Here is a 15451-nt window from a genome sequence, read left to right as displayed (position 1 = left end):
CAAAGTGGACAGTGAGAGAGAGAGACAGGGAGAGAGGTCTTCCTTTTCTGTTGGTTCACCCCCTAATGGCCGCTGCGGCCAGCGCACCGTGCCATTCCGAAGCCAGGAGCCAGGTGCTTCTCCTGGTCTCCCATGCGGGTGCAGGGCCCAGGGACTTGGGCCATCCTCCACTGCGCTCCCAGGCCACAGCAGAGAGCTGGACTGGAAGAGGGGCAACCGGGACAGAACCAGCGCTCCGACAGGGACTAGAACCCGGTGTGCCAGCGCCGCAGGTGGAGGATTAGCCTATTGAGCCGCGGCGCCGGCCTATAATTACTCTTCATAATTAAAATTTACTATGTGTTGTAATAAAGTTTACTTAAGCTTTTTTATTATTTTTTGTTTTATTTATATGAAAGTCACAGAGAGAGAGAGAGAGAGAGAGAGAGAGAGAGAGATTGATTTTCCATCCGCTGATTCATTCCTCCAAATAAAAGAATCAGCTGGTCCTGAGCCAGGCTGAAGCCAGGAGCTGGAAGTGAATTTGAACCTTCCACATGGGTGCAAGAACTCAACTACCTGAACACCACCTGCAGCTTCCCAAAGTGCACCTTAGCAAGAAGCTGGAATTGGCAGTGGAGTTGGGACTCAAACTTGGTGAAAACATGAAACATAAGATTGAATCTGAAAAGGGGAAAAATGCTTTTTCAGTAGCAGGTCAAAAATTAATTTATGCAGGCAGAATTCTCAGTGGTGAGACTGCTCTCAAAGAACACAAAAATGAGAAGAACTTTGTGGTGGTTATGATGAGCAAACCCAAAGCAGTGACGACATCATCGGCTGCCACTCAGCAATCACATCCTGCCACCACTACCACGGTTAGCTCCTCCACAGCAACAACTCCAGCCTCAACACCTGCCCTTCTTACTCTGCTTCCCAATTCCACACCTGCATTCATTGCTCCAGCATCAAGACAGCATCTTCTGAACCTGCACCTGCTAGTGGAACTAAGCAAAAGAAACCTGCAGAAGAGCTGGCAGACACGCTAATGGCTACTAGTCCAACATCAGCTGACAGCACATGAGGAGATTCAACTTGGTCAAATCTTTTTGAAGATGCAACATGTGCACTTGTGACAGGTCAGTCTTATGAGAATATAATGACTGAGATCATTTGGACTATGAACTAGAGCAAGTAATTAGAGCCCTGACAACCAATTTCAAAAACTCTGTTAGAGCCATGGAGATAGAGAAAGTTGGGCTGGGTTGAGTCCCCTAAAGCAGCTACTACTGATGCTACTCATAGTTCAGCAGTGACTGCAAGGGTAGCAACCGCAGCAGAAACAATGACAAGTTCTGGAGGGTATCCCCTTGAATTTTTATAGAATCTACCTCAATTTCAACAGATGAGACAAATCATTCAACAAAATCCTTCCCTGCTTCCAGCATTGCTACAACAGATAGGTCCAGAGGATCCTCAATCAATGTGGCAAATTAGCCAACACTAGGAGCATTTTATTCAGTCGTTAAATTAACCATTTCAAGAAGCAAGCAGTCAAGGAAGAGGGAGTGGAAATGACAGTGCTGGAATCGTAGACAATGGAAGTGCTCATTATGAACTACGGTCAAGTAACATCTCGGGATTTCCTGAAGGACTTGTGATGAGAGCACATTGTGCTTGTGAGAAGAATGAGAATTTGGCTGCCAATTTCCCTCTACAGCAGAGCTTTGATGACGATTGAAAGGGACTCTTTTATCTCACACTTCACACCACTGCATTGCCCTAACCTTGTTCCCTGAATTGTCTGGGATGACTTGGCTCATATCCACAATACTTGGTACACAGAGGTAGATTGTTATGGTGGAAAGGGAGGGATCTAGGATATAGGACAGGGACAAATATCTTACATGTCTGCTTCAACTAGCAGATGCTACAAATACACACAGTGTGTAAAATATTATACAATCAAAAAATCAGCTTTTGCAGGTCTTTATTTCTTCAATAACGCAGTAGGTAACTTTAATGCCTTTAGCCTTTCTATAGCTTCTTTTCCTATAACTTTTCCCAGGCTTCATTCTTTTTAGTGTATTGGACTCAGAAATTTAGCATAATGCCCTGCTTTACTTTTTTTTACTTTATATTGGTTTCATAAAGAGTTTTTGCTACCTAGAATTTTAGTCTCTGTTTCAAGGTGACACTGGAAAATGGCTTTGTGAAACTGAAAAAAAACTGGAGCATCTATAGTCAGAAATGCCAAATTATTGATGGTTGTTGCTGCTTCACATAAGTATAAAATTAATATGTAAATAATCTCATTCTTCAAAATAAATACTTGGAGTGGGCAAGGGGAGAAAAGGAACCTTTTCTTAAAATGAGAATAATTACTGCTATTTTAGAATTTGTTGATCATTAAATTGAATGTGAGACCCTTCTAACATGACTTGAGAAGATGTACAAGTATAGACAGAGTTATTTTCCTATTTACATTTTTATTTGGGGGAAATTGGTAGATGTCTAATTACTGTTTATTTTTATATTGCAGAAGTTTTTATTGAGATTTATTCAGTTATTTGAGAGGCAGAGTTAGAGAGAAGCAGAGAAAGAGAGAGAGAGAGAGAGAGAGAGAGAGAGAGAGAGAGTCTTCCATTCACTGGTTCAATTCCCAGATGGCTGCAATGACCAGAGCTGTGCCTGATCCGAAGCTAGAGACAGGAGCCTCTAACAGGTCCCATGCCGGTGTAAGGGCCCAAAGATTTGGGCCATCTTCCACTGTTTCCCAAGCCATAGCAGAGAGCTGGATCAGAAGTGGAGCAGCTGGGTCTCAAACTGGTGCTCACATGGGATGCCAGCGCTTCAGGCAGTGGCTTTACCCACGATGCCACAGCACCAGCCCCCCAGTAGAAGTTGTAAAACCACCATTGCACGGTTGTTTTTAATGTATCCCTTGGTGAAACTAGCACTTTTGGGACCAGTGGAGAAATGCAGCTTTCACTCTCCTCTCTTCCTCTTTGCTCAGCAGAAATGTATTCAAGAGCAAGTTGTAAGTGGAACTGCTGCCTTTTTAGGAAGCTCACAAAATGCTGATCCAGTTCAAAATTAATGTAAATGTTTCAAAACTGGGTTTCTAATATTTGTAAATGCTGTGCTTTATTAGATGAGAATGCATTACCATTAAAGTCATTAGTATTATGTTGCTTTCAAAAGGAGAAGGCAGATAAAACTGTAAGCCAGTATTTTAACTGCATTGAAAGACTGAGATCTTTTGGAAGGGTTGGGAGATGTGGCTTGGAAGTGCTTTGGAAAATATAAAATCAAGATATCTCATAACATATTAAAAATAAAAATTTAATAGCAGTGGGGTTTTTTTATGTGGATTTTTTTCCAGTTCAGTTTTTCCTTCGAAATTGCCTTCTTAGAGCTGTTATTTCATCACAAAGAGGGGCTGATTCCTACTTGTTCAGTTTAGCAAATCTATTTTCCTGAGCATAAACAAGAGTATTTAAAGAAATATTTTTGACCATCCGCTATTAAGATGAATATGCACAGATTTCTCCCTGCATATACTCTCTTGCAGTGTCCTTATCACAGTTTCATGGTAGTTTTTAAGCTTTCACATCATGCATTTGTAGCCCATCACTTGGGAAATAAACAAAACCATGATTTTTTTTTTTTTTAGAAAAAGACACCAGGGAAGAGAGGAAGTGGTAATAGAATTCATACTAAACTCTATTTCATACAATGGAAAATTCCTAAATCCAAGGTATTATTCAATCAATGGAATCGTTTTGTTTCTTTTAAAAATCTCTATTGAAGGAAAGATTTTACTTCCTGGTAGAAACGACCTGAGCTCCAAGCATTTATCCTATTAACAGGATGATGCTGGAAGACATGGCTGATGGAGGCTCCCAAATCAAAACCAGGTGATGAAGTACCAACACGACTATGCTGTCCCACTCTGTGCTGTGCTTCTCAAGGTCTCACCCAGATGTCTAAGGAAGCAGACTACTGGCGGCTTTTACCCCTGTTGCAGTCTGGGGAAACCCAGAAGGATCCACTTCCCTTCCCTGGTAAGATTCCTGGGCCTCTGATCCTGAGGAAGTTCATTGAACACTTACTTTCAAGGAACATTCCCACAGGAAGATCTTTCTCCTCCCAAGTCTGCTTTGTCCGTGCAATCTGCAGGCCACCTATGACAAGAGAGGCACTTCCACCTGGGCTTCACTTAAATGCCTCCTCATTCCAAGATGGAAAGAGGATGATTAATTAAGCTGCCCAGGTAATTGTTCTCTGGTGTGATGAAGTGGTGGCAATAACCTGAGGGCTCTCCCTTGATGATTACATTTCCACTGTAGAGATCTCTCAAGTTCCAAAATTTTTTAGATCAAGAAATCATTAGAATAGGAATGAGCCTGATATATCACCTTATATGAAATCCATATTTCATTATGTAGCTTTAATCTTTTGTTACTATGTATGTAATTATTCAATGTATTATAATATTTAAATTACTCATCACATTGATAAGTATTGATAATTGTATAATGTACTACTTTAAACAAATCACCACTGTTGGATTTTCCCTCTACTGAATTTTAAGTAGAATCTAAACTGTTGCTCTGAAAAAATAATTCTGAAATCAAAAGGCAGTTTCAACATTTCAGAAATTTTCCATAAAATAAATTCCTAGAAAGGAACATTACTTTATTATTGCAAATGCAGTTTCCTACCTTTCTGTTTTCATTAAATTTTATTTATGATTTCCTAGTATATAATGTTTATGTACTAACACACAATTTTTAAATTAAATTTGCTGGCGCCGCGGCTCAATAGGCTAATCCTCCACCTTGTGGCACCGGCACACCGGGTTCTAGTCCCGGTCGGGGCACCGATCCTGTCCCAGTTGGCCCTCTTCCAGGCCAGCTCTCTGCTGTGGCCAGGGAGTGCAGTGGAGGATGGCCCAAGTGCTTGGGCCCTGCACCCCATGGGAGACCAGGAGAAGCACCTGGCTCCTGCCATCGGATCAGCGGGGTGTGCTGTCCGCAGCGGCCATTGGAGGGTGAACCAATGGCATAAAGGAAGACCTTTCTCTCTATCTCTCTCTCTCACTGTCCACTCTGCCTGTCAAAAAAAATTTTTTTAAAAAATTAAATTTAAGAAAAGATCTTTTTTTCACAATGAACTTATTGTTCTAATATCTTTCATTGATTTTTCTAAGATTGATTGATTTGAAAGGTAGAGTGACAGAGAGAGAAAACAAATTGCTGGTTCACCACCCAAATGTCCACAATGGCTGAGGCTGGGTCAAGTCAAAGCCAGGAGCCTGGAACTCCATCCAGATCTCTCATATAGGTAAAAGGAGTCAAAGTACTTAAGCCACCTTCTGCTGCTTTCCTAGGCACATTATCAGGGAGTTGGATCAGAAGTGGAGTAGCCTGGACTCACTGTACCACAACACCAACCCCATTCACACTGATTTTAAGAAATGCTTCTTCCCAGTGCAAGGGCCAAATAAATATTGACCAATGATTCTTCTACTTTTTCTTGGCTTAGAATTTATTTTTTAAATTTTTATTAATTTGAAATAGAGGAAGAAAGAGAGATTCGGAGATCTTCAACTCCCTAAATTCCTGCTACAGCTGGGTCTTTCACCTAAGTGGTAGAGATCCAAGTATCTGAGCCATCACCTGATGCCTCCCAGAGGAGTGTGCAGTAGTCAGAAACCAGAATCATAAGTGGAGCCAGGACTTGAATCCAGGAATTCCAATATAGGATGTGGGCATAGTAAGTGGCATGTTAAGTGCTGTGCCAAATGCCCATGCCTAAAATTATTACAATTTATATGTAAGGAATTACTTTTTCTTAGCTACCTTTCTATTTAATTAAAAAGAAGCTTGATTTTTCAATAATTTATAACTCCTTGATCATATTTATATATGGGTTATGAAACAACTTACATTTTTTCTACTTAGATTTGAATGCTTTTCCTTAGATATTATGTACATCTCAAAATAAAAAGTGTCAATTCAATCTTATAATATAATTTTGTTATTTTTCTTCATTATCTATACTTCTTAGCTTCCTAATATTAAAAAAAAGACATTCAAAGCTCAAAACATCAAGCAGTGACCACAATTCCTTTGACAGTACAGGGAAATTTTATCCTTTATATATTAATATGAAAATACAACTTAATTTTCCAACATCTTTATTCAAATTTCACTCATGTCAGTTTGGGTTTGATGATCTGTCTCAACTTTAAGCGATACAGTGAGGATTCAAAATTATCATGCACTTTGCATATACTTTTATATGCTGCATTTTATCTCAAGGCATTGAAATTATTTTTACACCATATTCTCCACTAAACTGCAAGATTCCTAAGAAGGATGTCTTTATTAGTCATCTATCCCTTAGTCTTTGGCACATGAGTGCACATGAATGTTGTTGACATAAATGAAAGAATTAATGAATACCAGTGGAGCTTGATGATTGAAGAGTTTTATATTGTTTTTTTTTTTTTCCTGTGGGTAAGAATACAAGAGAGCTATTTCTATGTTCTTTGGCCAGGCCTTCCTTGGATGCATCTCTTCACCCACCTATAAGTCAGTGATTATTGCCATCAACCACAAATACATAAGAGAGGTTCATTTAGAACCTTTTTGAATGGCCAAAGGAAAACTGAACATCCTAAGAACACTAGAACAGCATTAACAATGGGATGGCAGAGAAGACTTAGATGCATGTTTCACTATTTTCACTTTGTCCCTTGGACTTTTCTTTTTCCCTTCATTTTTTAATTATTATTATTAAATTCAAAATGAGTAAGTTGTCATTTTGGGAAGTTTGAATGCAAACACTACAATAAAAGGTGACCTATCCTGAAGTCCAGAAATAACTACTGTTAATACTGCTAACCCTCTACAGCTCATGTCTTATCTTCCCATTTATCTATTGTGTATGGGTCTGTTGGAACTTTGTACCTTATTCCCCAAGAAAATTGCTGTTTGTTACTAGCAGTCTGGACAAAGGGATTACAAAGGCTTTCTTCTGGGAGTTTATACAGCAGATATTAAACTAGGCAGAGACTGTAAGGGTCTAAAGTCCATAAGCTTGGCCGGCACCGTGGCTCACTAGGCTAATCCTCTGCCTGTGGTGCTGGCACACCAGGTTCTAGACCCAGTTGGGGCACCAGTTCCGTCCCTGTTGTTCTTCTTCCAGTCCAGCTCTCTGCTATGGCCCGGAAAGGCAGTGGAGGATGGCCCAAGTGCTTGGGCCCTGCACCCACATGGGAGACCAGGAGGAAGCACCTGGATCCTGGCTTTGGATCGGCGAAGTGCGCTGGCCATGGCAGCCAACTGAGGGGTGAACCAATGGAAGGAAAACCTTTCTCTCTGTCTTTCTCTCATTGTCTAACTCTGCCTGTCAAAAAATAAATAAATAAATAAAGTTCATAAGCTTTATATCCTGCAAGATCAACTTCTCCAAAATCAAGATAGTTGTGTGTTTTACTCTGACAGACTTTCAGATTTTCCACCTAAAATAGAATATGGTCTTTTGGGGTCTTGCCACAAAGGAGGACAAGGTGTAACTTTCTTCAGTCCTCCTGAATCCAGATTCATCTGACGCAAGGCACCTCTACCATACTGCCCAAGTTCAACCACAACAAGATCAAAATTGTATATCTGAAGTTGTCAGCAAGTTGGGTGCCACTGAGATAGGCCCCCTGGATCTGTCTCCAAGAAAAGGTTGATGATGACATCGCCAAGGCAACTGGTGACTGGAAGTGTCTGAGGATTACAATGAAACTGACCAATCAGAACAGACAGGCCCAGATTAAGGTGGTACCTTCTGCCTCTTCTGTAATCATCAAAGCCCTGAAGAAATCACCCAGAGACAAAAAGAAATAGAACATCAAACACAGTGGAAACATCACTTTTGATGAGATTGTTAACATTGCCCAGCAGATGCATCACCTATCTTTAGCAAGAGAATTCTTCAGAACCATTATAAAGATCCTGGGACTTCCCAGTGTGGGGGCTGCATTGTTGATGGCTGCCACTTTCATAGATGACATCAAAAGAGGTGCAGTGGAATGCCCTGCTAGTTAAGAAGAACAAAGGAGCTGTTTCAATAAATTACCATCTGACAACCAAGAAATGATGATAAAATAAAATAGTAATATGGCCAAGAGAAAAGAGGACACAAAACCACATCCAAAGGAACCCACTGCTAGGAAGTCTCCTATTTTGAAAGACTTAGCCAAGAGCAACTAATTAGACACACAAACACAAATAAGGTTCTAAACCCAGATTTCCAAACCTGGACTGAGAAATAGAGTCTAGCACTGCATTGTTAACCTTCCACCACAATGGCTGCTCAAACATCTAAACAAAGCAATCCAGGGATTAGCTACAAATTAGAAGGCTTCTTGAACTCATTTCTGGGATGTTGGTGGCCATGGCATGCTTTGGTTGAGTATCTTTTTGTTGAGTACAGCAGAAGACAGTCATTGGGATGTATTTGGCTGCAGGAGCTGACAATGTGACCATAGCAGTAGAACTTCATGCATACTTCACTTCTCAATAAAGTCCAGGCTGCTGGTGTATACAACCCTCACTAAAATCTAGGGTTTATGAGTTTGGTCATTCTAGTCCTTGCTCCCTTGCTATAAAAAATGCTAGCATTTCTGAAGCCATTTCTCCACTGAAATATTCTTTATCTCTCTCCTCCTTTCTCTTTCTTTCCCTTCCTCCTTTCTCTTCCTTCCATGAGGTAGCCATTCAAAGGGTAGATACCTAGTCCAAGCAGTTTAAGATATATAGTTCTAGAAAGAGTAGCTAATTCTTCCTTCCGTTTCACTCCTTTTTATGATGGTCTATGGATATACTGTAAATCAGAATCTAGTATGTGGAGAAAAAGTAGACCATTGAGTTGTGACTCATTCCTGTCCACTTAATGCAGAATAAGATAGATAGCATTTTCAAGCCATGAATTGAATACTGAGAAAAATGCAACTCATTTATTGTCTTTTTAATATAATTTCCATTCTAAGCCTTTATGCCACCTGATGACAGATACTAAATATAGTTATTATATTTATTACTGCTTCCAAGTAAAATCTTTCAATTTGGGATTTTAAAATTTTTTTTCTGAATATCTAAACCCATCAATTCTGATTTTTATCTTTCACTGGCTCCCTGCTACTCCATGTTGCTAGTGAAGTTCTGAAGGGTTATTGAAGAGAGGACTTTCAGTTTTCAAATCTGTGTTATGTGGCTTTCCTCAAAATGCACAGTATTTCCACATGATTTTCAGGCTACATCTTTCTTTGATTTTTAATCTAATCTGTATCAGCCGTGTCCTCAACCCCTGCTGAACTGTCTGTGGTCCTGATGATCTCTGGCTGTTAGTCCCCATATTCCTCATTCTCCTCCTGACCCTCTGACTCTCTCGGTCCATCAGCCTTTCATACCCTGTTTTGAGTAAGTGGGAAATTTTCTGATCCTCCTCGTGCCTCTCTGCAGGCACAGAAAATTCAGAGTGACTTTCTCAGCTTGGGATTTTCTTGCTGATCTGTATGTCCTATTCCTGCTTCTTTCAGGTTTATGTGGTAAAATAGGAGACCTTCTGGTATTTGTGTTGCTTTCTTATGCCCCAATAAGGATCATCAATAAGTCCTGCAACTTTATATTCTCAAAATATTTTTAGATTTTTCTAGACCTTCAGCTTAACATAAAACAATTTAGAAGCAAGGGACAAGTTTCCCAAACACATCCTAATTTTCATTCATAACCAGCTCTTGACTTCCTCTGCTATATGATAAGGAGGATCCTTATTTGGTTTTATCAAGTTTGTCACATGATGAATAATTTTGGTCTTGTACTTGAAACAAAGCATTTAAGCACAACAATATAGAAATTGTGACAACTTTTCCTTTAATATGGATAACTAATATTTGACTTTCCAGTTTAGGGAAAGACTTTTGAGATTTAAGCAAATAAATTCAACAAAGCATGAAGGTTTAAAAATACTTTGGTATGTATCATCGTGCCAACACATACAAAGGTGAAAAAATGAAATCACATTATAGTGAATGGCTAATTCTGCCAGTAGACTGTCCAGATTTCAGCCTTGTTTGTACTACTCATGGGACAGTTACTTATTTAAGCCCTTTTGCCTCCATTTTCTCATGTTAAAAATGACTACATAATAATAATGAAACTCTCAAGGGTTGAAGGATGAAGTGAATAGGTACTATAACACATATGGAACTGAACTTGGCATTCGATAGAGGCTCAAGAAGCATAATCTATTATAATTATTACTAACTGGCAGGTCTGGCACCTCAATTAGTGTACACTGGCATGGTCATAGAGGAGATGTTCTGATGCCTTTCATTCTGATAGGTTGGTATTTATCTGTTGCCAAACAGTCAAGTAATTTCTATGCAGCTATGTGATAGCAACTTCCAAATTGGCTTTTCACACTTCAACAGATTTTGGTGGTAAGGAAAAGGAGCTCAAATGGATTTAGAAAGATTTATGCATTTAGGCAGCATGAGCTTCATGTTTGCAACAGTTCCTCTAGTCTCTCAGGTGTCTTGAGAAAGATATGGGGAAACAAACAGGAGTTTCATGCACATACAGTCTGGATTTTTGTCAAAGTAAAAGAACACTGACTCCCCACCCAATACCCCAATCTGATAAGGGGTTGCTGGCATCTTGCCCATCACCCCTCCAGAGGGAAATATTGTCTTTATTATCTGGAAATTTAAGCAAATACTCTCTATTGTGATAGAGGAGATTTCTCCATTTTTATTATCCTGACTTTTTTGACAGAGATAATTCTTAAATATTGCACATTGATTTTTTTATGAGATGAAATTGATCCTCGAGAAATGAGCAAAGTGACCCTGATAAAGTTCACTTAATAATCACAATGGTCAATTTCATCTCTTTGCCCTCAAAGAAAGGAAATATAATTAATTTCATGTTGTGAAGGGTCTGCAGTCCAACAAAAATGGAATATTTGATTAAGGGTCTTCCAAAACAATTAGATCACACTCAATATGAAAGTACTTTAAAGAGCTTTTGTTATTTTAGCAGGTGAAATGGGGTACTTGTAATTGTAATACATATGTATTTATTGTGAGTTTTAACTATTAAATATATATGTATGTACACATTTATGTTTGTTTAAACTCAGCTTCACTCTTGTTACTCAACTTTTTATCAAATTGTAATACTCTGATTATTTTTTGGGAGAGTGAATGAATCTGCCATCAAAATTTAATTCTATCAATCATCAATTTGTTGTTGTATTTGCCTCAAATACTTGATATCCAATTTTATTCATGTCATCTAATATTTCAAGTCTTTTGAAACCCAAATTATTTCACTTTGTGATTTCTTTCACTGATGTTTAAGCTTATTAAGCTTTCTCATTCACACATCACATTCATTTGTAATTCCTTAGATATATTTGTCAATATTATTCAATTTGTTCTAGTATGAACCTGTAGCTTAAATGTGTTTTATTCATTACTCTTCAATTCACATGACAGATACATTTTATGTATTGTGAAACAAACACAAACTTTATTTTTATATTCCAAAATGTTTAACTAGTTTCAGAATCACATTCATAATGTTTTTCTCAATAATTTGTGGGTGCTTATTTTATTAAATTTTACCTTTCATCTAAAATAGATCTTTTCTCAAGTAAATTATTTTTCCACTATCCTATTTTGCACTACTTCCACATTGTTTAATTACTGTTCAAATCGAATATTCCTTAATCAAGTTTTTTTCAAAGTAGTTTTTGTTATTGTCAACCTTTATTCTCCAAGTTTAACATTAATATCATTTTACAAAGTCCCTTTCACTACAAATCCTCCCGGTTCTAGTGGGATTTAGCTGAAAATCAATGTTAAAAACAAATTATTTGCTTAAAATAGACAAACATCCAAGTTTTTTTCTTCCAGTTCAAGGGAATCACCTATTCCAATTTAATAATCCTATTACCTCCAGCTATTTAATTAAGACCCATACCACTCTTTTCTAAGGATTATGTTTTTTAATAATTAAGAAAATGTTGAATTTTACATAATGGAGCATTTTTGTTGGCTGTGATATTGACTCCAACTCTACAGGGATGTTAATAATCTACAACCATAAAAACACTAAGAATATAATAACCAAGTAAAATGAACGCATGTATGGAGTTATTCCTCACTCCATGTGAGTGCAGATGTCAGCTAGTATCCTTGGTTTTAGACAGAAGCTAAAGGAAGTTCAGGTGGGATAATTACACACAGTGGGGAAGAAGATCTTAGATACAACCTAGGCCTGCAATCCCCTTTTGAAGCTCCCCTGACACCGTCCTCATCCACAGTTGCAAATCAGCTGTTCTCCAAAAGACTTGCCCTTTCACTTGCCAGCTCCTTGAAGGAGATTCTGCTCCGTGGCTATAGAGCATTAGAAGCAAGACTTATCAATCAGTTGTGTCTACAGTTGTCCAAAAGACCTGCCTTAAGTTCTTAACACATAAATACTCATGTAGATTTGGAATTTTCCCTCCTCAATGAAATATGGAAGAATGGGCAAAATGCTTTTTTATTACAATCATCTCCTAGAAGTTTCCATGATCATTGTCCCAAGATTATTATCGAAACCAGAATCCTATTAGGTGAAAAACAATAGAATTATAATTTGGGCCCCTGGTATTTTTCCTTTGTTGGTATAATTTTATCTCAACTCTCCAATATTTCTGTATGTCAATAGCAATTCCAAATAAGGTGAGTAAGGAAATAACTAAATTTGACTTTCTTACGCTTTCAGAGGTTCCATTCCTTTAAGATAATTTTTTTTTTTTGACAGGCAGAGTGGACAGTGAGAGAGAGACAGAGAGAAAGGTCTTCCTTTGCTGTTGGTTCACCCTCCAATGGCCGCCACGGCTGGCGCGCTGCGGCCGGCGCACTGCGCTGATCCAATGGCAGGAGCCAGGTGTTTATCCTGGTCTCCCATGGGGTGCAGGGCCCAAGGACTTGGGCCATCCTCCACTGCACTCCCTGGCCAGAGCAGAGAGCTGGCCTGGAAGAGGGGCAACCGGGACAGGATCGGTGCCCCGACCGGGACTAGAACCCGGTGTGCCGGCGCCGCAAGGCGGAGGATTAGCCCAGTGAGCCGCGGCGCCGGCCCTTTAAGATAATTTTAACAAATTACAAAAATCAGGGACTAGATTACTTCTGGAACAGAGGGAAAGTTTCTGGATTCCTTTTCTGGTTACATGGTGGAGATAAGGAAAAACAGAGACAACTTTATAGCAATAATCTAAGAAATTTTCTACGAATACCTAATTAGCCAACTGGTCAACCAAACCTTAACTGTGACAGACAATTTAAGCATTCATATTACAACAAATTTCTATCAGTGCAAAATTAGAAAAACTTTCATCTGTTACATTTGTCTTAGACAAACACATAAGTCCAATTAGGGGACTGCCACTGTAGCACACCAGGTAAAACTGCCACCTGCTCTGATGACATCCCATAAGGGCGCTGGTTTGAGTACCAGCTGCTTCACTTCCGATCCTGCTCTCTGCTATGGCCTGGGAAAACAGTGGAAGGTGGCTCAGTGCTTGGGCCCATGCAGCTGCATAGAAGACCTGGATGAAGTCCCTGGCTCCTGGCTTTGGATCGTCCCAGCTCCAGCTGTTGTGGCTATCTGGGGAGTGAACCAGCAGATGGAAGACCTGTCTCTCTCACTCTCTCTCATTCCCTCTGCCTCTCTGTAAGTCTGCCTTTCAAATAAATAAATACATCTTTAAAAAAAAAAGAAATTAATCCAAAATTTCCAGAGGTGAAAGAATAGGTAAAATGTTAGAACTAACATAATTAGCTAGGTTATTTTTTGAAAGATCTCCCAATACTAACAATAATCTCTGTGCTACTTAAAACGAAATGCAATACAGAGACTTGTTGGTTTCTTGAAGCCCTGACCAGCACTGGCATCTCTGGTCATGGATGTAGCCCTATAATGGGCAGTAATGGGAGTATTCGTTAACTACAAAAGTAATTGTGGACTCCTTGGTGTCTTGATTTATTAGATCACAACTGATGAAGGATGAATATTGAGCCTGGCTTTGTGCCAGTCTTGGGTTTACATTAGAAGTTTATAGCAGCTGTTGTTTTTCCCACAATTTGGAGACTTGAGGATAAATGTTTAAACGCCCTTCTTCCTATGATGTTTATACATCTGAAATAAATTCCATAATTAGTAACACCAGGAAAAAGTTCTCTTCTTCCATCTGTTTAGGGCATCTTTGATTTCCTTGTTCCTCAGACTATAGATCAATGGGTTCAACATGGGGATTATAATAGTGTACAAGACTGTTGCCAACTTGTTTTGCCTCAGGGAGTCACTAGAGTTTGGAAACATATAAACAAATATACCTGAACCAAAGAAAAGGGTCACTGCGGTCAGGTGAGAAGCACAAGTGTTGAATGCTTTGGATCTGCCTTCTGCTGAAGTAATCTTCAGAATGGTGGCAGCAATAGAACCGTAAGATATCATGATGACCAAGACAGATACGAGTCCAAAGATCACAGTGAGCACAGAGATCAGTACTTGAAAGAAAAAGATGTCAGAGCAGGAGAGGATCAGCAGCTGGGGCAGGTCACAGAAGAAATTGTTGATGACATTTGGCCCACAGAAATGGAGCTGAAGCAAAGCACACAGTTGGATAGATGAGCCAAGGAATCCAGTTATCCAAGATCCTGCCACCATCTGCACACAGAGGGTGGGTGACATGATGGCTGTGTAGAGCAGTGGGTTACAAATGGCAGCATATCGGTCATAAGCCATGGCTGCCAGAAGACAGCACTCTGTCAGGCCCAGGCTAGAGAAGAAGAAGTACTGCATGGTGCATCCCGTAAAAGAGATGAACTTATTCTTCTTCAAGAAGTCTGAGAGCATCTTGGGGGCTATAGTGGAAACATAGCAGATGTCCAGAAAGGACAGATTACTGAGGAAAAAGTACATGGGTGTGCACAGATGGGAGTCCATCCTGATGAGCGTGATGAGGCTCACATTCCAGGACACTGTCATGAGATATATCCCTAGGAATATTGAAAAGAGTACAATGGTGAGCTTTGGAAATTCAGAGAATCCCAAGAGAATGAACTTCGTAACTGTTGTACTGTTCCTTTCTCCAGTCATTGTATTGGTGACCCTAGGATCTGTAGGGAAAGAAGAGAATAAACCTCCAAACCAAATGTCATCCCAATTTTTATTGAAATAAATCTCCTGTCCACATTGAACACAGAACCAATTGAAACATCAAGTCATTTCAGAGGAAATAGTTCTGTTATCCTTATCCCTAAATAATCACCAAGGGTTCTATGCATCAACCTTCCCACATGTAAAAGAGGGTAATGACCGTTCCTATTATTAATCAATCAGGCCCCATAGAG

General features: G+C 39.4%; 1 protein-coding gene and 1 pseudogene across 1 annotated transcript; one reads left to right on the top strand and one right to left on the bottom strand.

The window, feature by feature from the left end:
- Positions 1-638: 638 nt before the first annotated feature.
- LOC133764195 (UV excision repair protein RAD23 homolog B-like) lies at positions 639-1720 on the top strand (annotated as a pseudogene).
- Positions 1721-14252: 12532 nt separating this feature from the next.
- Positions 14253-15197, bottom strand: LOC133763603 (olfactory receptor 5AN6-like). The gene has a single exon (XM_062197402.1). The coding sequence runs from the start codon at positions 15195-15197 to the stop codon at positions 14253-14255; it is 945 nt and encodes a 314-aa protein (XP_062053386.1).
- Between the last annotated feature and the right edge of the window lie 254 nt (positions 15198-15451).

This window comes from Lepus europaeus, chromosome 7 (genome assembly GCF_033115175.1).
Source record: "Lepus europaeus isolate LE1 chromosome 7, mLepTim1.pri, whole genome shotgun sequence".
NCBI classification, from domain to species: Eukaryota; Metazoa; Chordata; class Mammalia; order Lagomorpha; family Leporidae; genus Lepus; species Lepus europaeus.
Note: the sequence above shows the minus strand (reverse complement) of the source record. Positions and strands in the feature narration are given on the sequence as shown.

Bases quoted from the DNA above. Each gene is read 5' to 3' on its own strand.
- LOC133763603 (XM_062197402.1), bottom strand. From the start codon at position 15,197: ATGACTGGAGAAAGGAACAGTACAACAGTTACGAAGTTCATTCTCTTG.